The following is a 25813-nucleotide window of genomic DNA, read 5'->3' on the forward strand; positions in this document are numbered from 1 at the left end:
GTTCATTGCTTCACACAAGCAAATAGTTTACCGGCGCAATACTTAAATTTATCATAAATATGCAAAACAGAATAACACTTAAATTTAACACAAACGTGCAAGATAAATTACTCATGTTATATTATTAGAAATGCAGGATATACAAGAACAAATAAGAGTTTTGAATTAAAAGTCATATCGACGATCTTGCAGCAACTGAAACGTTGCTATTCCAGCAATCTAAAAAAAATGCTTCTGTTTATTTTGACAAATGGTATGCAAGGAGTAGAAGTAAATTAAAATGTTAAAAAGATACTAGAAGTTTCGTCGACAAACAGACCCACAATCCCATGTAGAAATATATATAATGAAATATTGTCAAAATAAACAATTTTAAAACAAAATTGACAAAACCAATCATATTAAACAGTAGAATATTTTTTATTTTGATAGAATAGATTGAATATCTGAAAAACTGAAATTCACAATTTGATCAATTTTATGAGATTCACCCGATACCCACCCTTGCTACCCAGTAACAGTTGATGCAAAATATTATGTACTCTTCTCTAACACTGATAGAACACGAATCTCACCTTCTATGTGATGCATACTCAAAATAAATGGTTATTCTCTCTGTTTATTTACACTACATTTGGTTTTTTGCACACTGAATGTGTTTAGGCCAGTTTTTTAAAAATATTATTTTTCTGAATAAATTTAAAGAATAAAATATAACAATTTAAAAACCTGGTCAAAACACATCAAAATAGGTGTAAAAAATCAAGCATCCATCGTTTAAAAACAGAGAGTGTACTGATATTTGTATCTGAAATTCTGAATGCAACAATTATACATGTAGCAGTAAATAAAATAGTGAGAATCAATTTTAAAATTTGATGATATCGAGGACACAGATCGTATTGCTGGCCAAGAGCTCTTCCTTATCTCTTCCTTTACTTTATTATACTCGTATCTCTCCTCTCTTCTTTCTCCCTGACTTGCTCTCCTCGAAGCTCGAGCTCTCCGTCAGCACCCGCAGCTATGTTCATTATTTTCTGAGCCTACTTACCTAAAAGTGCAAACTGCATCCAAGTTTTTGTGCTCACATGTACTCTCTTCTCAACTCCTCAAGTATATAAATCTCTATTTCCAAAAATATCTCAGGGTTTCATCATAAAAAATGGTGACTAAACGAGATCGGCCGCCTGAGAAAGGCCAAGGTTCGTCGGCGGCGAAGATGTGGATTGAAGATCAGCCGGACACAATGGACGAGCTTCTCGCTGTGTTGGGATACAAAGTTCGCGCCTCGGACATGACTGTTATTGCCAAGAAGCTTGAACAGCTTGAAGTGGCTATGGGGATTGATACTGTACACGGCGCTACTCACCTCTCTGAAACCACTCATTACAATCCTGCTGATATCTCCACTTGGGTGGAGAGTATGTTGACTGAGCTCAGTCCCTCCGTGTCGGAGACTCACTCTAGTTTAATCCATGATAATCATTCCGAGTACGATCTTCGAGCCATTCCAGGCGGTGCTATTTATGGCGGTGATAGTAGTACTAGTAGTGGTAGTAAGAGAATGAAAGTTAGTGAGAGTTGTGTTGTGGAATCAGGGCCAGGTCCTTTGGTTGTTGATTCTCAGGAGGCTGGGGTGAGGCTTGTGCATACTTTGTTGGCTTGTGCTGAAGCGATTCAAGTCGATGATTTGAAGCTCGCGGATGCGCTGGTGAAACATGTGAGCTTACTCTCGACTTCGCAAGTTGGGTCCATGAGGAAAGTGGCGAGTTATTTCGCTCATGCGTTGGCGAGAAAGATTTATAAGATTTTTCCGAAGGACTCTCTCGAGGTTTCGTTTTTGGACATGTATCAGATGCATTTTTATGAGTCGTGTCCGTATTTGAAGTTTGCGCACTTTACGGCGAATCAGGCTATTCTGGAGGCCTTTGCTGGGTGTAATCGGGTTCATGTGATTGATTTTGGATTGAAGCAAGGGATGCAATGGCCGGCGCTTCTGCAAGCGTTGGCTTTGCGGAATGGCGGACCTCCTAGTTTTAGGTTAACTGGGATTGGTCCGCCACAGCCGGATAATACCGATGCATTGCAGGAAGTGGGCTATAAATTAGCCCAGTTGGCGGAATCCATCGGAATTGAGTTTGAATTCCGTGGATTCGTCGCCAACTCCCTGGCGGATATTGATGCTTCGATGCTGAATATCCGTCCCAGGGAGGAAGAGGCCGTGGCTGTGAACTCGGTTTTTGAGCTTCACAGGCTATTGGCCCGGCCTGGCGCAATTGAAAAGGTACTGAATTCAATCAAGAAAATGAATCCTAAAATAGTTACAGTCGTTGAGCAAGAATCAAACCACAATAGTCCAGTGTTCCTGGACAGGTTTACCCAGGCTTTGCATTATTATTCAACAATGTTTGACTCGCTCGAGACGACCGGGTTCACTCAGACTAATGACACTCAAGATTTACTCATGTCAGATGTGTACCTAGGAAGACAGATCTGTAACGTGGTATCATGTGAAGGACCTGACCGAGTTGAGCGACACGAGACACTGACTCAGTGGAGGACCCGGATGTGTGAGGCCGGGTTTGACTCGGTTCACCTCGGGTCCAACGCATATAAGCAGGCTAGCATGCTATTGGCTCTATTTGCTGGTGGGGACGGGTACCAGGTGGAAGAAAATGACGGGTCACTTATGTTGGGTTGGCACACTCGCTCGCTTATTGCTACCTCGGCCTGGCAACTCGTTGGACCCGTTTGATGAGTCAACTCGGTGGTCCGAGTTAGATCGGACAAACTTATGACTGCCTTTTGTAATAAAAGAAGTGGGTTGCTGATGTGGCGGTGAGAAGTTTGATGGACAGTGATGGTGACAGGGACAGCGCGTCAAATCCTGTTTTTTAAATTATCATGATAAAATATATATTTTGTACCACTTGTTTTCCAGGTCAGCTGGCTTTTACACTTACCTATTTAAATAGTAATTTATATATTTGGTTTTTCTTCTGGACTCTCATATTTGGTATTTATGCAAATTGTATTTAGTTCTTACATTGCCGAATACGTTCGTCTTCTGTTTAGAATAAATAAATGCCGAAAGTGATTAATCTTTCCGTAGCTTTTAACTAGGGTTAAAAATGGGGTGGGGAAAATGGGAACCCGCCCTAACCCGCCACGAATGAGGCAGATCCGCCCCGCTAATATGGGGAATGGGGCAGTGACGGGGAATGATTTTCTGCCCCGCCAAAATATGGGGCAAGTATGGTATTTGCTGAATCCGCGCGGGAATTCTCCGCCCCGCCCCGCATATATTTAATATAAATAAATAATTATATTTAATATAATATTTTTATTATATTTAATATAATATATTTATTATATTTAATATTATTATTTTTAATACACAAAACTATAATTTTACAATGTATAACATGTCTCTTTGATTTCTATTATCATTAGTTTTTTGCTTTTAATATACATGTCTCGTATATTTTTATTAAATTTTGAAAAAAAAATTACTTAATTTTAAAGTAATTATTTAAAGTGTAATATTATAGAAGCGGGGCGGGGTGGGGCGAAATTATATTAAGTCCCCGGTGGGGCGGGGATGGGGATTAAAAATAAATCCCCGCGGGGAATGGGGCGGGGATGAATTATGTGGGGCGGGGCTGGGCAATGAAGTCCCCGCCCCGAACCCGCCCCATTTTTAACCCTACTTTTAACTGCCCATTTTTTATGATAAAATATTTAATGAAATTAATTAATTAATTATTTATATAAATCTGTTAACTCTATTTTTTTCTCCAGAAATATTTATATATGTTTCAAACTTTTTGAAATAAAAATTTGAGGCGATGATACAGTACAGTGGATGATAGATAAGAGTTATAAGTTGGTAAGTGGTCACCATACTAACCAAACTTTATCAACTTATATTATGAGATTATGATGTAAGGTATCAAATTCTTATTAGTCTATAGGATTAGAATAACTTTAATTATTGCATTTTTGAATGAGACTGACACCGACTTGCGAATGTATCATCTTTTTAGTGGGCATCAACTATATATGTACCCAAATCTATCTATGAGGTTTAATCTTATTGTACATCATAGCTCTTACTATTTTACGTTACGGAACAATAGAACTAAAACTTAAAATTATTCGGGCAGTTGAGGCTGTTTTACTCTACATCTCAAAAGGTAAAATAAATTTATTAATAAAAGTGTTATACGAGAAAAATTATAAAATTTATTAATATATGACTGTTATACGACATAATATATGACTGTCGGGTCCACGCATATGGCAGTTGAGTCCAACAGTCATATATTAATAAAAGTGTTATACGAGAAAAATTATAGAATTTATTTTATGTTAAATAGTATATTCTTTAGGGGAAAAAAAAAAAGAAGAAGAACCTTACCTATTTTTGTCGAAATTTGGGTAAGCGAAAGGTAAAATATTGTTATATTATTTTTTGTTACGTGATATTTTGAATTTTGCCACATATTTTCGGATTTCTGAATATATAGTTTAAAGTTGACAATATCAGACACGACCCGAAACCCGACCCAACCCGAAACCCTATTTATCGAGACAGAAACCCGAAACTGACCCGAAAATCACCCGATTGACCCGAAATGGACTCGAAATTAGAATTTCATTTCTAATAACTTCAATTTTCAATTTTATTCAATTTTAAGTGATTTTAGCTTGACCCGATTGCTAACACGAACACGCCTGTTACCCGAAATTGCCTATAGTTAAAGATTTTTTAATATACATATTTATTCCAAAATTTATTAGCAATAAGTTGAAAATAAATATGATCGTACTGCAAGAACAATGTGAACCAGTCAACCAGGGACGGGTAAAGCGCAACATTCAATCTCCGCAGGTCATAACAAATTTTTATTTATGTATCCAAAACAAAGAGCACATAAAATATTTATTAAATTTCTGGACCTGAACTAATATACTAGTATCTATGTTCAATAAGCTTCCATTGTTAAACATTAATCATATCTATTTATAGAGCAGTATCCAAAGTCTTTGTTAATTACACTCAATTACCTATTCTAGACCAGAGTTTTCTGTTATTCCATCACAAAATATATAAAATAAATGATGATGTTACATGGCCTTAAATAAGGACCCTATGAAGAAAAAAAACAACCCAGTCTCTCCCATGTGCATTGTCCCCCTCTGTGTACAAATATGAACCGAAAAGGAGATATTGTTCAGCTTCAAAATCTTGCATACATATATATGTACATTTATTTGTGGGTCTCCAGATTCAGAGATGAGAAGGACCAGTATATTGTGTCTACTGCTGTTGCGCAGCTTTGGGCCTAAAAAAGAGGAAGAAAATAATACAATGTGGGCTCTGTGTGCCCATTTAATTACACTTGCTGCTTACCAATACAACACCCACATGTTTACATGTGATTATGGGACACAGGACACCCAGCACCTTAATTCATTTCTCATATCTCCCTCGTTCTTGTCCAAACGTTTTTCTGCCAGCACGGTTAACTTGATGAAAATCGAAATCGTAAAACTAAGGTGTTTGGATTGAGGTTGGGAATGGTAATCGGGAATGGGAATGGACGGTATGGGAATGAGAATGGTATGGTAACCAAAGGATGGGGAGAGTATAATTTAACCCCCTAAAAGGATTGGGGTTCCATTCCATGGCACCAAATAACTAATCCAAACAAACACTTGTTATGAGATTAAGGTTCCGATTCTCATTAACCGGGCCAAACACCCCCTACGTGTTAATATTTGTATTAATAATTTTCTTGTATAGAAAGTGAAAGTTCAGAAATCGCAAATTTACGTGTTTGGTGTGTGTTTTGATAAATTTTATGTGTATAATATAAGAATCTTATCCGATTTGGTAGATTAATCATTCTCTATATACCACTGGAAATACTCTTTTTCATATCTTCACTTCTATAAATATTTATCAATCCAATATTGTAAAACGTTTGCTTAATGTGTTCAACTAAGTTCAGTTTTAATTTTTATGTATGATATTTGTTGAATGAATGAAGTTCATTTTATTCATTTTAAAATTAAAAAAGGACCCAGCATCACGGGTATAAATATTAGTTATATAATAGAGTTTTATATAGCAATTTTATGATTTTGTAGATTCCAATTAGATTTCAATGTGTAGAAAAAACATAAAATAAATGTATGAATTTAACACAATAAATATCTATAGTTGAATAATTTTAGATAACTTTTATTTAATGGTAGATTCATGTTGAAATATTTCATAAATTTTGAAAGAAGTAATTTCATTTCATTTTTATGCATTTATTAAAATTTATGGTTATAACTAATAAACTATAAACTATATAATAAATATGTACTACCACTACGACACACTGTATGAAAGGCTATAAAGTGAAATCATGTATATACATGCTTAGAAATAATATTGAGGCCGTTTGGGTCAGGTTAAAATAAATTAATTCTTATTTAAATAAAAAAAAATGGAGTGGAAGTGAGAAGTAAATAAGTTAATCTAGCTTTCGCAACTAAAGATGCTTTTACTTATTTACACAGGTCAAGAAAAATATTTTTTACTTAGGAAAATAAAAGCTAGAAGCAACTTCCACTTCTATTAAAGAAAGAATCCCAATATCTCAACGCATTTTTTAAATGGCGGCATCAAATGTTTGAATCTACGTACGGATGATTATAGGCGACATGGAGGCTTATGATGCCTTCTTGAACCGGACTCGATCAAAAATTTTGTGAGAAACTGACTTGATCAAAATATTAGTCTGCTCATCTTTAATATGATCTTTGGTATTGAACGAGACGAACTTGTAAGGCTCAATCAGAAACAGATATAATATACAAAGTGATAATTACACATGGAGGTAAATGTTTGTTTGCTAGACAGGATAGCGAGTTATAAATTGTGTTTTCGTAGAATATGTGTTTCCATTAGTATGAAATTTATAGATGAAGTAGTTAATAATGGGGATTTTAGAGTTTTTACGGTTAGATCACAATAATTTTTTAAAGTTCTCTTTTTCTTCTCATCAAATTTATTTTTATCATGATAAAAAAAAGAAGAGGGACTCTCGTATCGATCCGAATGAACCGTCATTCTTCCATGACTTTTCTTTCCATAAAAATTCTTTCACAAAAACTTATCATTATAAGAAAGGAGGGAGACTCTCAGGTCAAATGAATCATTTTTTTTATGACTGCGAAATTTTTGCCTGCTAGACAGGAGGATAGCAAGTTATAAATTCTTTCACATTAAGATATGTATTTTATTAATTATAAATTTATAAACAAAGTAGTTTATGATGGGGTCACAAAATTAAAATTTCGACGGGGCGTTCTAATTATATTGAAACTACAGGGAGCAGAAGTCAACGTTATAATCTCATGTAACAAGTTACGTATGCATGGTTAACTCAACACCGATATTTGCACCAAATTCATATTATCATGAGGTTTGGTAGGGTTTAAAAGTCAAGTTTATCGGTTTATAAGAGAAATATTTATTCTAAAAGGTAATAAGTTATGTTGTAAGCGATTATAATAAGTCATGTTTTTTCTGTTGGAGTGATTGAGGACCGTATCTTTTGCAGGAAAAAAGTTGTTTAGTGTAAGAATCGGAGATTGGTCTAGATTAACCATGAATTGGTTAAACATTAGATTAATAATTTTTTATATGTTGAATTGATTAAACATCAGATTATTCTAATTAGTTTTCATTTAATCCATTGATTCTACTTCCGTCAATTAAATTTGATTTGCTTTTTCTACCACATGAGAGAAAAGTATTCCTTCCATCCCCTATGTTCTTTAACAGTTTTTTTTGCAGCTTGACACACATTTTAAGTATGAATATAAAGTATAATTTCATAATTTATTTTTAAAATTTATCATTTTAATAAAAACATAAATGATTTTTTTTTTCAAAAACAGAAAAATAATTCAATAAATATAATTATATTTTATAAGAAGTATTAAAATGTATTTCTAGCCTTCTTTCTCAACTGTTAAGCATGTGAAGAGACCCCATGGAATAATCCCTCTGTTTTTGATCGGGCTCTTAAAAGAATTCTTTTCTTTCTAATTTCTTTTTGAATTCGACTATCTTTTACCTATTTTTGTTTAATATATCTAAGAGCAGCTCCAATGCAAACTCTCCTTACTCATATTTGGGCTAAGTGGACAAGATTTAGGAGTTAGGATCAAAATCAGTGCTCCAACACAGCTCATTTTCCCCTAAAAATTTTAGGGGAGAGAAAACTCATTCCCTTATTTGAGGGAGCAAAAAACCAACCTTATAATGCCACCAACTCTACCTCTTCTCACATGTATTACCTTAAATATTAAATAAATACTAATTTTTAAATTAAAGGTAACAAGTATAAGTAATACCATTGGAGTAAAACAACTTTTTGTTTATCTATCGGAAATGTGTGCAAAATGTCAAAATATCATCAAAAAGAAGTAGGAATACACTAATTTGTTTTGGAAAACTTTTTTGAAGCCATTAAGATCATAGAATTCTTTCAAAAAGATCGTAAAGAATTAAAAATTGTATATAGCCAATATAGGTAGGATAAAAAAGGTCAAAAGTGTAACATGCAAATGTTGACATTAGTAACAGGTGGGACATAACAGACGGTATATGCGCCGGTTTCACCGGGAACGAATTGCCCAAAATGCATATCATTTCAAGATCTTTCCATTCGATTCGAGGAAATATCAGATGAAATATCAGATTTCGTGTTATCTCATGTATGTTATCATGATTAAGTCACCCAAATTACGCCAGAAATAACGCAAATTCCTTCCTATATATATACGCACTCCTCTCATTCATCTCTTCAAGCTCTGCTCATCACTTTCACTACCAATAACACAAAATTTTACTAGCTAGATAATGGCAGCCAGAAAAGCATTGCTGATCTTGTCCTTACTTTTCTTGGTTGCATCATTCGACATTGTCGAGGTACTTACTGCTAATGCCCTGAGGACTTGAGAAGTATCAGTTGATATCAATTGTGTTTTTTTTGGGAAGACATAGATTTTAATATTATTTTGCTAATAGAATCTGTATTTTTTTTTTGGAGACAGGGATACAACAGGCTGCGTCCGGGAGATTGTAAACCGAGATGTTCTTACAGATGTTCGGCGACATCACACAGGAAGCCTTGCATGTTTTTCTGCCAGAAGTGCTGCGCTAAGTGCCTCTGCGTTCCTCCAGGCACGTACGGAAACAAACAGACATGCCCTTGCTACAATCGCTGGAAGACTCAACAAGGAACTCCTAAGTGCCCTTAGTTTTATTAATTTCTATATGTTATTTTTCATTCATCTATCTATATATACACCTTTTTTTTAAAATTTTATCCATCCGCCAGTCTTGGATTATAGCATAATAGTATCTATTGTGTAACGGGGAGTAACCTATGTCAGTTCCATTCGACAACAGTAATTTTTGTGTTGTTTTTGTATTCCTTCCTTTGTTAATCTTGTACTCTTGTAATTTGATTATAAGTTTCAGTGATGGAGTTACAAGTGAATGAACAATGTTGTGTTGCACACTGGACTCGCATTTCTTGTCTTGTTTTTGGTGTTTTACCTCCTAGGATTCCCGTATAGTAACTCATTCCTTTAGATTTGTCCATTTACTCTGACCCAGAATACAAATAACACTAACGTCGTCATATTGATGTTAAATGAAGAAATCATTAGAAAAATACTAATTCTGTTTCCTTTCTAGAATTGAATTTACGAGATCCCAACGTATATATTGGAATGTGGATAACTTGTTTTTCCCTCACAAAATCACGATAAAATATGGTTTTCATTCATACAAATAGAAAGTTTTAGTAATTATATCTGAGCCAAATTTTATCATAATTTCGTGTGACAAATAGCAAGTTTTAGTTTTAGTAATCATAATTGAGTCAAATTTTCAATGAGAGCCAACTTGAGTTATTTGGACACATTAAGTCCCCTACTTGGTTTTTAGTATTATTATGAGAAAGTTGCGTGTCCAAAATCAACTACTATAAACAAAGTGCGACTATAAACAACATTGCTCCAAACAATGCAGGTGTATTTTGCCGAGTCAAAAGCAACTTATTCCCCTATCTGTGTATCAAATTTATAAGTCATGTCCATCACATTTTGTAATATGTTTCCCATGCTTGATTTCTAACCATTTCCGCTATAGGCTGAAAGAAATCAATCGATGCATTCTTATAAAAATTGACTAGGAGCACGATCAAAACATGGAATGTGACCGACTGTAACATACAAATAAAAAGGGGCACAATATATACACATAGTTTTACTAGTTGCTTTTCTGCATGAAGTAATGAAAATTAAAATTTTGAACATTGTAAATGCAATGCAGTAATGCATTGGAGCCGCGTCTGAGGGCTTCCAGGTTGGTCCATTGATGTTCAATGGGTTAAAAACAGAGCACCCAAAACCTACAGGGCAAAAGAGCTAGGATGTAGTACAGGCATACAGCCACAAGGGTTTTATAGAAAGGAACCTGGCGGTGCAAATTATTGCGAAGGGGGATAGAGCTTAGTGATGCATTGCAAGTCATGAATCACTATGTAATAGTACCATTGATCATTTAAAAAACTGATACGATTATTTGTTCTATATCAAAAAATAATGGAAAACATAAGATCGCAACCATATTTGAAGCTGATATAATAGCAATGTTCCGAAATGAAAACATAAGCCTCTGGAACATTATAAATAAACATGACAATCGCAGTGCTAATCAAGAGCAATAAGCATAAGCTCATGTCACTTGAGTTCAACAAAGTCTTTTGGAATTAAGCACCTATGAAAAAACCTAACACATAAGCAATTACAAATTCCTGGAGATGATACAAAAACGGATAGGATATATGGTATTACCATGATATGCTGATTTTTCATTTACTCGTCTGCCCCATCTTTCTTCTTCTTTTTCTTCTTTTCTTTCTTCTTCTCGCTCTTGGTAGCATCATCACCACTGCCAACAGCAGCTGAGGGCGAATCACCATTTTCAGCATCTTTGCTCTTCTTCTTTTTCTTTTTCTTCTCAGATTTCTCCTCAGTCACCGGTTCATCAGTTTCCTTGCTCTTCTTTTTCTTTTCCTTTTTCGGTGTTTCCACATCCGAAACAGCAGCAGCTTCCTCTTCACCTCCCTTTTTCTTCTTCTTTTTCTTGTCTTTCTTGTCACTCTCCAAAGCTTCCTCAACTTTAATTTTCTTGGAAACTTCTGGTGCAGGGCTGGAATCAGTGTCCTCTAGCTTCCTCTTATCCTTCTTCTTCTTCTTTACATCACTCTCCTCGATAGGCTCTGCCTTGACAGGTTCAGTCACAGCTGATAGGCCAGCAACAATAGAATCCCCACCAGTGGGAAGAACAACATTCCTCAACCATTCAGCTGGTGTCTTCTCATTCGGCTTCCCATGCTTATCCAATTTCCCCTCAGCAACCAACTTCTTCTTCATCGAAGCCTTAGGTCCCAACCCCCATTTCCTAGGATAAGTATCCCTATCCATCACCACCCTCTTAATCTTCGCAACAACCCCATGATCACAAGTAGCCATAACAGCCGTAGTCATCTCCGCAATCCCCAAAGCAATTGCCTCACCCTTGGTAGTCATCAAAACAACCTCCTCCCCAACTTCAACATCATTCTCAAACCTCAACAACCCCGGAATCATCAACTTAGCCCCATAACAAATCGCATTCACCGCCGAATCCTTGACAACCAACCTCTTATAACTAGTCAAAAGCACCTCAAGCGGCATAATCACCCGCCTCAAATAACTCTCATCCCTAAAATTATCAAACACCCATTGAGCATCCATCACATCATGCATCGTCACCATATTATCCTTCTCCCCCATAATCCCCGACCGCACCCTCCTCAACTCCTGCATATGCGCCCCGACCCCCAAAATCAAGCCCAAATGAACACACATTGTCCTCACATAAGTCCCCGCCTCACACGAAATCCAAAACACAACCAAATGCTTCTCCGCATCATACTCAAGCATCTTACTCTCATAAATAGTCCTAATCCTCAACTGCCTCTTAACCGCCGAAATCAACGGAGGCCTCTGAAACACCGCCCCAGTCAAACTTTCCAACGCCCTCGCCACTTTCGCAGCATCACTCACCCCAGAATGCAACCTAGCAATACAAACATACTCTTTCCCAGCCCCCTGTTGTGACTTCACCAACCTAGTCGCTCTATCAATACAAACAATCAAATTCCCAGTAACCTTGGGGTCCAGAGTCCCCGAATGCCCCGTCTTCTCAACACGAAGAATCCTCTTAATCCAAGCAACAACCTCGTGAGAAGAGGGATTAGCAGGCTTATCAAGATTCATCACACCATACCTAATGTACTCAGCTAGGGGGCGTTTGAGTGGTGAGTAGCCTGAGGGGAGTGGAGTGTAGTGACCTGTACGGACATTGAGACGATCGTAGTTCTTGAGGAGAATGGGCCATTGAGAAGTGTCAATTGATGGGGTAAAAGACTGGGGCTTGATGAGGTAATCGGTGGTTTGGAGGGTTTTGTCTTGGTCGTCTTCCTCGATTTTTGATTTGGGTTTTTTCTTCATGTCGGACATGGCGGCGTGGTGGTGGTGGGGGTTTAGGAAATTAGGGTTTTGGAGAATGGGGAGGGTTTGAGTGAGGATGATGAGTAGGGTTTAGGGGTTTTTGAAGGGTTTGTTTTGGTAAGTTGGGTTCAGACTTGGGTTGGAGTGGTGTTGGGCTGAGAAGTAAGTCCATGTATTCAAGGGGTCAAACCAGCCCAGATTTGTAAGCCCGTATTAGAAAGAGCTCCATTCAGCCCAAAACGTCTCAGTTGGATTAGAGAGCCAGATGGTTCTTCGTACAAAATACAAATCCAGCCATCCAGGTAGTCTGTAAATACTGATAACATTTTTGTTTGGATCAGCTCGGACGGGACACTAGAACGAGAATAAATAAGTTATATACTGATCGGGTTATATTTCAAACTAGCCATCAATTTCGTCAAAATATCTCACTTGACCCACCCATCTCATCGGGGACTTGTTTAAGTCACTATAAACCAAATATATATCATTTTGCTCATATCACTATTCATACCTCTTTAGTTAATCATTTACCAAAAATCAACCGTTTATTTTTTTTACTACCAAACCACTTCGAGTACCTTCATAATTGTCACTAGTATTTATCAAAATAATTTAAGAATTTCTAAAGCAACATAGTTAGGGTGATCACATAAATATATATTTATAGCTAAATATGTTTATAACTACATAGCTACGTTTCTTTATTAATTCCTGAATTATTTTGATAAATAATAGAGACAATTATGAAGGTAATCGGAGTGGTTCTGTAGTAAAAAAACAAACGGTTAATTTTTTTTATAAATGATTTAGTAAAAAGATAGGAATAGTAATGTGGGTAAAATGATATATATTTTGTTTACAGTGGCTTAAATAAGTCTCCAATGAAATGAGTGGGTGAAATGAGATATTTTGACGTAAGTCTCCGATGAAATGGGTGGGTGAAATGAGATATTTTGACGTAATGAGTGATCAGTTTGATATAAAACCCTATACTAATCTAGAATTAGAAGTTAGTCTTGTTGGTGTGAGATATTTTTAATGACTTAATTTATAAAATATTGTTATAAAAAATTATCCATAAATAATAAAGTGCTTATGAAACAATTTATTATTATTATTATTATATATTTTTTAATAATTCATAAAATATTAATAAATTAAAAAATTTCAACTTATTATACAGATCAATCAAATAGTTAAAATTCAATTTTAACCTGAATCAAACCCGCTGTGGTACGTTACCGGTTACCCCGAGCTTGCACCACGACTTTGAGACAAAGACATCACGTGAAACAATGAATTGTCAGTGTAGGAAATAGAATAAGCCCAAACCAAACCCATACTCTACTTGCTCAACACAGTACAGTGTTGGCACTTAGGGGGCCACAAGTTGAGGCTGTGGATCACATTTTATACACTTTCTTTCCCTTTCTTCCTCTCTATTATTTGAATCCTCCCCTCTCTTCTCCTCCCCCCCTGCAAACACAAACAGGTTAGCTTCTTCAACTATTACACTCTGCTTTGTCTATCTTCCACTCATTTCAGCTCTGCATACATGTATGTCATTCACATATGTACTTCATGTTTCTGTAATATTGTTAGGGAATTAAGCTTGTGTTAACTCATTTATCTACTTGCTTATTCCCACTAAATTGTTATCGTTATGAGAAAACAATTCTTTTTAATCACTATAATTGCTTGGTAGATGTTATGGCCAATTCTATCACATGGTAGTTTTAGTACCATTGAGTTAATTCCTTCATATCTTGATCTAGTGTTTTAGCATGTGTTGGAATCACCTTGGTAGTAGATAACGTTCTGCCAACACCCATCTCTTGGCCTAATTAATCAAACTCAGAATCGAGCCTGGAAATTGCCTTTTTAGCCAAGGTTTTCGGATAACAAATCCTTTTGAATTAAGTGTGAATATGTTAGATGTATTTCTAATTTCAAGGAATTATAGTATATAATTAATTTTAGCAATGAAGCAACAATAAGTTGAGCAATGTGCTCAAAGTGTTTATGCCTCACTCCCTGTGACTAGTGTTGAATTCTCATGAAATTCATGCTTCACATATCTATTCTCACCCTACTTTGTTGTGTTCTTAGTTCATGTTACAGGCTTACAGCTTTACCAGGAGAAACGCTAAGTTGATATATTTGCTTCTAAATTGGTTTCTACTTGTGGTGAGCAAATTTAAATCAAGCATATGGCTAAATCACCTGGAATCGTTAATTTATCTGCAAAATCACCCCAACACCCTGGCTTGTATGGTTCAAGCCAAGGAATTGATCTGCGGAAACAGATTTATGGGCAGTTCTCCATTTTAAAGACAAAATTTTCTGATAAGGGGTTGTGGCATGCACGTCAAAAACTACGTACTACAAAGACATCAAAGAAATCGGTTTTACTATGCCAGTCTACTGAAACACATAGTCCAGAAACAAAACAATCGGTTAAGCACTTAAAGGATTGTTCAAGTATATTAAGGTATGTGCTGTTTCTTGTGAAGTTTCTACTTCCTACGTCACTAACAATTTGTTGTCAAGTAATCTTATTATTATTTTGTCAACAATCCTAATTTGTATTTTTCACCCCCATCAAGTTTTTCTTATCCTTCGTAACTAGGCAATATCTGTAGGTTGCATAATTGTAATAGCTCATGATAACTGCTTATGCCTTGGATAATCATTGTTAAAATATATGCCTATAAATATATACATTTCCTACAAACGTAACTAATTGATGATCTGGTTTGTTCTTGTGGCAGAGAGGAAAACGAGGATGACTACCCTGTCATGCAAGGTCGAATTGTACATTCAAAGCAGGGATTAGCTGAAGCCATGGAGTTCGCCTACAATGATGCAAAATTTGTGAATGAAAGGGCCCGAAATGACATTGTCTTGCTTTCCCGGTATATATATCACGCCCCTATTTATCTTCATTGATGCAACAACTTGGTGAACTAAACATGCAGCTTTTTTATCCCTTCTCTTGAGTTCCTCTCAAGTTAGAACTTTATTTGATGTCTCTGACTTGTTTTCCTCTTCTATTTTTCTGCTTCTATTAAATTTAAATATCTATTTAATAGTTATATACAACCCACAAGGAGGAACAGGGTATATCTGTGAATAATAGAAATTCTATCGAACCTGATAAAGCCAACCTCTAGGATTTCTGTAGTAACTAATATCTGACTCTGGTTTTATGATGGAGTTATACAGTACACAAAATAGTTATGGCTATTACAATATCGCTAGTGATGTCTTTAAATCCTGCTAATACTTTTTAAGTGAACCACCAGTGGCTTAATGAGGTTGGATGCTCGTGCACGCCAAGACGTCAGTATTATTGGTTCAGAGTTCTTAAAGCTTGATGGTAAATTCATGTACCTTACATGTCCTAGTTTTTATTTTAAATTCATAATCTGGTGATGATTGCGGAAAAAGTCATAATATTTTGTAAAGTTTAATGTCAAATGTCCTATTAGAAGCATAGTTGAATATTACATTTTCCAACTTTATTTGTTTTTCAAAATCGTCTATATGTTAAAAGGTATGCAATACTCAGTTTTGGGGAGTTTATTTTTATGAGATAAATACTGGAATTCCTTACCTTTTTTTTCTTTCTACAGTCGCTGTATAGTAGAAGACATACCTTATGTAGTTTTCAGATGAATAAGATAATTTACTTTCTATCATAATACAAATAGTGGTGTCAAAATTTATTTAATTAAATTTTGGATTTCATTTTCAGCTCGAGCTAGAGAGGATACTGAGAAAATTGACCAAGATGTAAAGAGACGAGCTGAACATCTTCACCACATTGCCATTGTAATTCCATCATATCAGGATACTACTCTCTTAATTATTTACGGGGCCCCATACCTGGGTAATGCTATTAAAATATTGTGTTTTCTATGTCAGATATTAAAAAATAAAGCTCAATCGAGATTGCAAAAGGCTGCGGACAAGCACTGGAGTGATGGAGCCTTGGAGGTGTTTATTTTCTCCAGCTACTGTCTCTATTCACAGCTTCACCTTATAATTATGATGTTACTCCTTAGCTGCCAATATTTTAAGAAACTGTTTTTGCACTATCTTTATTACAGATAGTGTTTCTCTCTGATTTTAAAATCATTTTAGTTCTGTTATCTGAATGGCATTCAATAGAATTTACAAATGTCACTTTTTGTTGTCTTTAACGGTATTCCTGTATGCTACGGACACATATATAGGGTTTGTTAATTAGATCATTGGAGTTGTAATCATTTATTAACATAAGACGGAAAAAGCTAATAACATATTATTTATTATAAAGGAGTATGAATTATGCTTATTTGGTTAGAAAGATGCTCGATATGTGCAATACAGGGAGCAGTGTACTTAACTAATGTAGTAAATAAACTTAATGATGGAATTTTATGGTTATAATATCAACTGCATGTTGACATAAAATACATGGCCATTCTTGATGGCATATCCAAGAATATTTTTACAACCTTGTTGCTCATCCGCAGGCTGATTTGCGACGTGCTGACCTGATTGCCAAGCAGCGTGCAAGAGACGATGCTGTTATGGCTTTGGAGGTATACTTGGCAGTACTCTTTATTGCTAAATTATTATGACAAAGTTAATACCCTTTTATCCAGACTTGTTACCGTCATCTCACTTTTTTTAGCGAAATGTCATCTCACTTTGCATATTTGAAAGATAGCATTATTGTATTATATTTTTTGAGACTTATATGTTGTCTGTGCTTTCGCAGTTTATAAAAGACATCCATGATATGATGGTGAGCAAGATGTACACACTGTGAGTTCCTTTGTTAATTACACATTCCTCTCATTCTCAGAAATGACTCAATCTTAAAAGGCTGGATTTTGTCTTACTGATGTCAGACCTCTTCATAGGAGCAAGGGTTCCCTATCTGCTAATGAGATGGCAGGACGCATAACACTTGAAAAAAATGGGATTAGCCTTGACTTCTTTCCTGGGGAGGTGTCTGCTGACCGAATCACTGCTATTCAGGTATCTGTCTGGAATCTTCTCAATTGAGCTTGCACTATATTCCGAACTTAAAAGATATATCAACGTATATGGTGATGTTCAGGAAGCGTATAGTGATATAGCATCTGGACTCTCTGAAGCTGATGGAGTTGACTACTCTGATCCAGAAGAGGTTTTAATTATTCAAAAATACACCCTAAAACTAGTAATGTGGTTCCAGCTTCAAGACTTGTTGATTTACATATTATTTTTCTCTGAGCAGCTTGAATTGTTGGTTGCAACACTTATAGATCTTGATGCGATGGATGGTAAAAGTAGTGTTTCTTTATTGGCAGAATGCTCAAGCTCTCCTAATGTCGATACAAGGTAATTCTTCTGTCAAAAGAACAAACAGAACTTTTGTGTTCTAGACCCAGGAAAAAAGATTGTTCTCTGGAAAGTACATTCATATATGTAAAATTGATGTGTTTTTTAACTGGAATCATCAGTTATCTCAATATGAGATGTATTATGCATTGTTTTAGCTTGTACAAACATATAATTAGACAGTTAGACCTCACTTTTTTGAAAAAAAACTCAGACCTAATTGCCTCTATATATCTAATCACTAGGGATTAACTTTTTCCTGGCTTTTGTAGATACAGTAAATCATCGATGAATTAATATTGTTGGGATCACAAGTTTTAATTATAAAGTAATATTTATTATTTGATAAATTGATAAATGAATTAATATTCATTAATTTCTTGAGCGAACATGAAAGGAAATCACAGTTTAGGCATCACATTAATCAATTTTGTACTCATTCATATATTACATCCGCGATGATGATTTATGGTTACACTTTTAGTAATATCTAATATGTTCAATGTGAATGTGACAACGAAGTGAAATGAAATTCATAGTTTATAATAAGAAAGTGCTGGTATCATCCTTGAAACTAGATTGATGATGATGTTAGATGATATAGTTCCCCCTTACAATTAATTACTTAAGCATGAAGAAGCACTTATCGCACTTTATTTCTTTCCTGAAAACTTTAGTACCATCCGTAAACACCTAAAATTCTTAAGATTAGTTTACTCATCATCGACTCTGATTTTCAGGAAAGCATTAGCAAATGCATTATCAGCTGCTCCATCTATGTGGACTCTTGGAAATGCAGGAATGGGAGCATTACAGGTGATCTTTGCCTTCCTAACGTCTTTACCCTTTCTGTTCTTGACAAGCAACCATTAATAATAGTCCTTCATGATTGTTTTCAGAGGCTGGCAGGAGATAGCAACCCAGCAATAGCTGCCGCTGCTTCCAAAACTATATTGGCATTGAAAAAACAGTGGCAGATTGAAGAGGGAGACAGTTGGAGGTTTGTAATGGATCAATCTTCCACTATAGATTCAGACAACAAAGAAGATGACAGATGAGCCCCGAAAGTCCTTACTGTAGATATTAATTACAGAAAGAGTAACTAGTAGCTAATTGATGCATGTAATCATAATAAATTTCAATGCTGTAACAGTTGATATTACTAAAAGGAAAGTGAAGTGTCTTCCAAAGTCCAGAGATGAATGTACTGACTTTGTTATCTGCGTTGCATTACCCACTGTCCCACTTTGTATAAGACCAAGATGAATTATTCCCCTGTGGCGGTGCATTACAATTTTGAACTTTTTTTATTACACGCTGTTTGGCTTAAGTTTAAAAATAGTTATTGTTTATAGGCTAAAAATTACTTATGAGCCAAAAGTAATTTTTCATTTATATGTTTGAGTAAATTTTTTGATATATATGGGTCATGTTCTTCTTACAATTATACTACCCATTAGCATAAGAATTTTTAGAACCTTTTAGTATTAATAAGGATTCTGCAGTCGTGTTTATGTATTTTATTTTAAAATTATTTTTGAATATATATCACGATGCAAAAAGAGGGTGAATGTCCGATATAACCTTCTTATATCAACTGCTGCCCAAAATGACTAGGAGCGGGAAAGGTGACCAAAATGACCAAAGAAATTCGCATTCAGAGAATGCGTGTATTGTGTTCAGAGAATGCGTGTATTGTGTTCGCATTCCTTGGATGCGCATCTCCTGAATGATTTGATACACACGCATTAGCACTATGCGAGGCTACACTAAACTTCATAATTTTTTAAAATTAGTTATGCACTTCAAGGATGCGTGCTAAGTATATACGCATCGTCAAAATGCGCATACTTGTCTTACATGTATGTGTGCGGACATTTGACAGACCTGTGTGTAAGTGTTGATAAAAGAGAGAAAAAGAATGATGTGTGATGTGTCTGGTATGTATAATAAAAGGAAAGAGAGATGCATGCATGGGATGAGGATGCACATAGCCACATACTTCAAAGAAAGATACACGATGTACTTCAATAGTAGTTTGGTCGCATTCGTGGAATGCGAAGATGAATGGTTAAAAAAGGCAACAATCCCCACATTAGTTATTTCAGGCATAGAGTACATGAATATTCGTTATTTAGGTCATTATCTCGCAAAAAATATATATTTAGATTTAGACCCTGAAAATCTATTTAAAATTTAGGATTCCACGATAGAACCTTAGTGGTTTTATCATTTTATTTTAAGGATTAATTCTCCCTTGAGTGCGACCCATTGTGGTATTAGATATAAAAAAAATTATTAATATAATAATAAATCATCATTGATTTGTGATTATAGACTTCTCCAATAATAATATCCTATGATATCAAAAGAAATAAAAAAAATAAAACCCTATCTTAATTTTTTTATATTATCTTCATCATTAATTTTTTTTTTGCTCTTTGCATGTTTATGTGTCTGTTCTGATTTTTCACATGTGTTATATGATTTAAATTATTTCAAAATAGTGAAAGTTGTCATTTTTTCTGAATTACAACAATTTTGTCTACATATTTTTATTAGGAAAAAATGATGATAAAATTATATTTAAGCAATCATATGATGTTTCAAAAATTATAAATTCGTATTAAAAATCTAAAATTAGTCATCGTGATTTGATGATTAGCAGGAGGTGTGATTTAGAAACTTAGTTTGTTTGACCGATGAAAATTTACGAGCATAATTTTGCAATAATTAATAGGAGTATTTTATAATCACAATGAAATGAATAATAAATAATATTTATTTTTGCTCAAAAAGAAAATAAATAATATTTATTTGCCTATTTTTATTTAGTTTTCCATATATTATATTGAGTAAAATAAAAAAGAAACACGCTTATACTCGAGATACATACATAAAATCTAGGCGAATCAAGAAATTTGTCCTTATAAAACATCATATCACTAGACCAAAGTGGCTTTTAATAAGTTAAAAACGACGCACTCATTCGTACTGTTAAAAAATAATATATTAAGTGATTGTCAAAAACTTAGTTAAGAAGACTCGCAAATCTTATCAAGTAAGTTTGGTGAAACTTACTAAGGAAGACTCGAAAAGCTTATCAAGGAAGTCTGGCGAAACTTACTAAGGAAGAGTCGCATAGCTTATCGAGGAAGACTTACGATACTTACTCGAGAAGAATCTTAATACTTAACCTAGAAGTATTGCAAATCTTAGTTAGGAAGATTCATCAACCAACCTCTATAAATAGCTGGTTCAGTTGAAATGAATTCTATTCTGAAATATTTTGAAATACAACTACTTTCTCTCTCTATCTCCTACTCTCCTTATATTTTCCAGGATAGTTTCTTTTCAATCGTTGTATAGTTTAATAGTATATACTACAAGATTTACAACACGTTATCAGCACGAGACTCTGCCGAACTGAGATAAGTCAAAGAAAGACTCTGTCAAACTGAGATAAGCCAAACAAGGTACATCATAAACAGGTACAATCTAACCCACTCTAAAAATTGCGACGTTCACAGAAATAAGGTACGATCTATCTTTACTCATTTTACAATTATTACTATTGTTATTGCTTATAAATTTACTATTGCTTGATTTGTTAATGGCGACGATGCCGTTATAATTTTTTTAGTTATATCATACTGCATAGATATTAAATTGTTTGTATATTAACTTGAAATATTGATTGGTCATGTTTTATATATTTATTTTACATTCAGAATGACGAACCCTGTAAAATTAGAGTTTGTTGCCTTGGATATTTTTGGGTATAATTATCTTTTTTTGGTTCATTGATGTGATATTAAACCTTAGTGCTAACAGCCTAAAAGACACTATTGATTTAGAAAATAATCCCCGCTGTTAAACAAAATGCCAAACCAATTATCTTTCTTAGACATCACATCCATGAAGACCTAAAATCTGAATTTCTCATTATCAGAAATCCCCTCACCCTTTGGAATAATCTCAAGGATAGATTTGATCACCAGAAACCTATTCACTTACCATCTGCCCGTTCTGACTGGTTGATTTGAGGTTACAAGATTTCAAATCTTTAGCTGAATATAATTATGCTATTTTCAAGATAAGCTCAAAATTAATTTTGTATGGTGAAAATATTATTGATCCTGAAATAGTTGAAAAAACCTTGTCGACTTTTCACCCAAATATTATGATTCTGGCACAACGATATTGAGAGCGGAGTTTTCAAAAATATGGCATGCTGGTATCTCTCCTTCTTGTGGCTGAAAAGAATAATGAGTTGCTATTGAAAAACCATCAGTTACATCTCATAGGCTCTGCCCAGTTACCTGAAGTACATAACACGTCATTCCTGAAGAATGAACGTGGGAAAGGGCATAGAGGAGGACGAGGTTATGAACGGAACCGTGGACGTAGAAATTTCCGTAGTCGGTTTCGAAATATATATCATTCTGGCCACCTGAAGTGGCAACGTGATGGTTACAACTCAGGACACTAGAAATGGCAACGTGAAGTGCCAAAAGAAAGGCACCCCAAGACGGAGTGAACCGAGGCATATGTCATTGGTGCGGATCTGAGGGACATTGGCAATGTACCTATCGCACACCTAGCATCTTGTTGATCTCTATGAGTTATCCAAAAGGAATTATGGAAAGAGAGTAGAAACAAACTTTGCTAATTATAATCTAGCTAGTTGATGAACCAATCAATAAGGTCTCAAATGAAATAGATACTGGTGCCAACCTTTATTATGGTTGAGACGACTAGACTTCATATGTATTGTCTTGCTTTACTTATTTCCTTTATGTTTTACTTATTTTCTTTATCTGATTGTTTCATGTTGTTGTTTAATATATTTGGTGTGTTTTTAAAAGATGTTTTTCATTTATGTATAAAGATGGAAGATATATGCATTATTGATTACACAACCACACACACTATTTTACAAAATTAGAAATACTTTCACAGTTGACTAATGAAATCAACGCACATGTCTAGACGGTATCGGCTACATCATAGATAATAGAGGGTTTCGAGAAAGCTACTTTTATTCTGCCAAATAAGACGCACATAAGGTGCTATATACTCTAAAAGGTCAACTAGAAACCTATTGAGGTTTAAAGATACTCGTTTGTAATGGTTTCGTGTTGAAACTACTGATGAGAATGAAAAAGAATATCTTCTCATCACCTCAAACACCGTTGACAACAAAAAGGTCTTTGAAAAATTTCACTCAGTTTCTTAAGGATTATATGTTAGAAGAATAAGAGTTATTGAATCTCATAGTGTCAACATTCCCAAAGTCACAAACCCAAAACTAGTTTTCCCTTGGCACGAAAGTCTTGGTCATCTAGGAATATCTATGATGTGTCGTATTATTGAAGATTCTATTGAACATCCTTTTAAAACTCAAAAAGTAATACCCTAAAATGAACTTTCTTGTTCAGTATGTTTCTTAAGAAAATTGATTGTCTGATCATCCCCATTTAAGCTTCAAACTGAATCCCCGAAAATGTTAGAAAGAATTCAAGGTGACATTTATGATCCTCTTCATCCATCTTCTGGCACATTTAGATACTTTATGGTTTTAATTGATGCATCAACTCGATGGTCCTTTGTATGCCTTTACCAAATTACTTGCCTAAGTAATCAATAGAGTAAAGAGCTATGTGACCTACAATTATTTAGTATCTTGTCAAATAGTAGTTCATAAATAAAATAAAATTGAATCATATGATTGTCATAGACAATATGTTGGTTAACTGGTCATTAAAATGATTTTAGAGATACTAGTGGGGGACTTTTGATAATTGAAAAATGTGCCCTTATTGCATTGTCACAAAGAACTACACTGAGGGCACAATTAGTATATATGTTGGTTTTGATTCTCCGTTTAATATAAGATATCTAGAACCATTAACTGATGATATTTATACTGCTCGGTATGCTGCTTGTCATTTTGGTGAATCCATATTCTCTAAATCAGGGGAAGAAAATATTTTGCATAAATTATGTGATATCATTGAATGCATCAGTTTTGAATTCTATTGATCTACATACTAATAATATGGATCAGAACTTCAAAGAGGTATTCATATGCAAAATATTGATAATCAAATGTCAAATTCTTTTTGTGATTTTTAGACATATTATCGCACATACATGCTATTAATGCTCTGGCAAGGATTGAAATCCTGATTTATAAAGCAATTCTTGAAGAATTGGTTAGAGTATAATAAGCACGCTGGAAGCGTGGGAAATCTATTAGTACATATGATTTTGTACAGTGAAATTACAAATTGATTGTACTTGCCCCGGAAGTGGCAAACTTTTCGATATATACCCTAAAAGCGGTATTACCCCTTGTAGAGGTTATTGTATTATGAGAACAGAAATTAATTAGACTTGCCAAGAAGTGGCAACCATTCCATAAAATACCCCAAAAGTGGTATTACCTCCTGAAGAGGTTTGAGCCCTCGAAGTGGCTGAAACTTGCCTAGAAGTGGCAGCCATTCCATAAAATACCCCAAAAGTGGTATTACCTCCTGAAGAGGTTTGAGCCCCTAAAGTGGCTAAAACAAAATCCTTAGAAATGGATTTTCTTTGAAAGATGATATTGTCCCAGAAGTGACAAATACATACCCCCGAAGTGGTATTGCCTCCTGAAGAGGTTCAAGCCCCTGAAGTGGCTGTAATAAATCCTTCTGACGAGGAAATTGCCCCAGAAGTGGCACATGCCCTAGAAGTAGCAAATGCCCCAGAAGTGGCAAATGCTTCCATAGAAGCAAAGGTACCTGAAAGTAATGAGATCTCAATGAGTTATGTACATAAAGGAAAATTAGTGGATCGTGAGAGTACTAAGATTGATGATGCGTATGTTTTTCCGTGATATGTGATTATTATAAACTCCGATCCTGAACCACAAAGTGTGGAGAAATGTCGACAATGAGATGATTGGATCGTGGGAGTATTGAGATTGATGATATGTATGTGATATTATTATGAACTCCGATCCTGAACCACAAAATGTGGAAGAGTGTCGACAATGATATGATTGGCCGAAATTTGCAATCCAGGAAGAATTGCAATCCTTGCGCAAAGGAAATGTATACGGACCTATAGTTCAAGCACCAGCTGGTGGAGTCCCTGTTGGGAATATATGAGTATTTGTATGAAAATGAAATGAGAGAAATGAAATTGTGAGATATAAAGCTTGGCTGATAGCCCAAGGATTCTCTCAGAGATCTGGATTTGATTATCAGGAAACATACTCTCCTATAAGGTATAGAGTCACTTTTGTTTCTTAATGGGTATAACTTTAATCACCAGGAAATATACTCTCCTGTAATGGATGGAGTTACTTTTCATTTTCTAATGAGTATGGCTTTGGTAACACGTCTGATGGACGTTGTGATAGCATACTTATATGGATCACTTGATAGTGATATTTATATGAAAATCCCTGAAGGATTAAAGATAGAGGACACTAAGCCTCGACATTTATATTATGTTATATCACAACTATCATTATATGGTTGAAATAATTTGAAATAATTATTGAATGATGGATATGTTAATAACCAGGTACGTCCTTGCATTTTTATTGAACGTTCACCAACTGTTTTTGTTATTATTGCTATATATGTGGATGATTTGAATATTGTTGGTACTTCTAAAGATATAACCAATGCTATTAACTATTTGAAAAATGAGTTTTGAAATGAAAGATTTTGGAAAGAAAAGATTTTGTTTAGGTATACAGGTGGAGCACTTATCTTCAGGCATATTTGTTTATCAATCA

At 34.9% G+C, this 25813-nt stretch overlaps 4 protein-coding genes across 6 annotated transcripts; 3 read left to right on the forward strand and 1 right to left on the reverse strand.

Moving 5' to 3' along the window:
• Positions 1–816: 816 nt before the first annotated feature.
• LOC108218420 (DELLA protein GAI) lies at positions 817–3010 on the forward strand. The gene has a single exon (XM_017391346.2). It carries the CDS (start codon positions 1163–1165, stop codon positions 2753–2755), a length of 1593 nt encoding a protein of 530 aa, XP_017246835.1. The 5' UTR covers positions 817–1162; the 3' UTR covers positions 2756–3010.
• A 5736-nt stretch (positions 3011–8746) lies between these two features.
• On the forward strand, positions 8747–9591 carry LOC135152048 (protein RSI-1). Its single transcript, XM_064091503.1, has 2 exons — positions 8747–8998; positions 9124–9591. Exons 1-2 carry the CDS (start codon positions 8930–8932, stop codon positions 9328–9330), a joined length of 276 nt encoding a protein of 91 aa, XP_063947573.1. The 5' UTR covers positions 8747–8929; the 3' UTR covers positions 9331–9591.
• A 1150-nt stretch (positions 9592–10741) lies between these two features.
• LOC108218419 (H/ACA ribonucleoprotein complex subunit 4) lies at positions 10742–12729 on the reverse strand. The gene has a single exon (XM_017391345.2). It carries the CDS (start codon positions 12646–12648, stop codon positions 10957–10959), a length of 1692 nt encoding a protein of 563 aa, XP_017246834.2. The 5' UTR covers positions 12649–12729; the 3' UTR covers positions 10742–10956.
• Positions 12730–13995: 1266 nt separating this feature from the next.
• On the forward strand, positions 13996–19331 carry LOC108215681 (senescence-associated protein SPA15, chloroplastic). 3 transcript variants are annotated; one of them, XM_017388222.2, is made up of 13 exons: positions 13996–14134; positions 14752–15133; positions 15414–15557; positions 15948–16021; positions 16400–16476; positions 16570–16641; positions 17163–17231; positions 17411–17457; positions 17544–17673; positions 17756–17824; positions 17915–18018; positions 18759–18834; positions 18918–19331. In XM_017388222.2, the coding sequence occupies exons 2-13, from the start codon at positions 14853–14855 to the stop codon at positions 19074–19076; spliced, it is 1302 nt and encodes a 433-aa protein (XP_017243711.1). In that variant the 5' UTR covers positions 13996–14134; positions 14752–14852; the 3' UTR covers positions 19077–19331. The 3 variants fall into 3 exon arrangements, with proteins under 3 accessions (XP_017243711.1, XP_017243712.1, XP_063948394.1); XM_017388223.2 differs by having other exon boundaries at positions 14058–14199; XM_064092324.1 differs by having other exon boundaries at positions 14058–14199; positions 17556–17673.
• The last annotated feature ends 6482 nt before the right edge of the window (positions 19332–25813 follow it).

Source organism: Daucus carota, chromosome 4 (genome assembly GCF_001625215.2).
Source record: "Daucus carota subsp. sativus chromosome 4, DH1 v3.0, whole genome shotgun sequence".
In the NCBI taxonomy this organism is placed as follows: Eukaryota; Viridiplantae; Streptophyta; class Magnoliopsida; order Apiales; family Apiaceae; genus Daucus; species Daucus carota.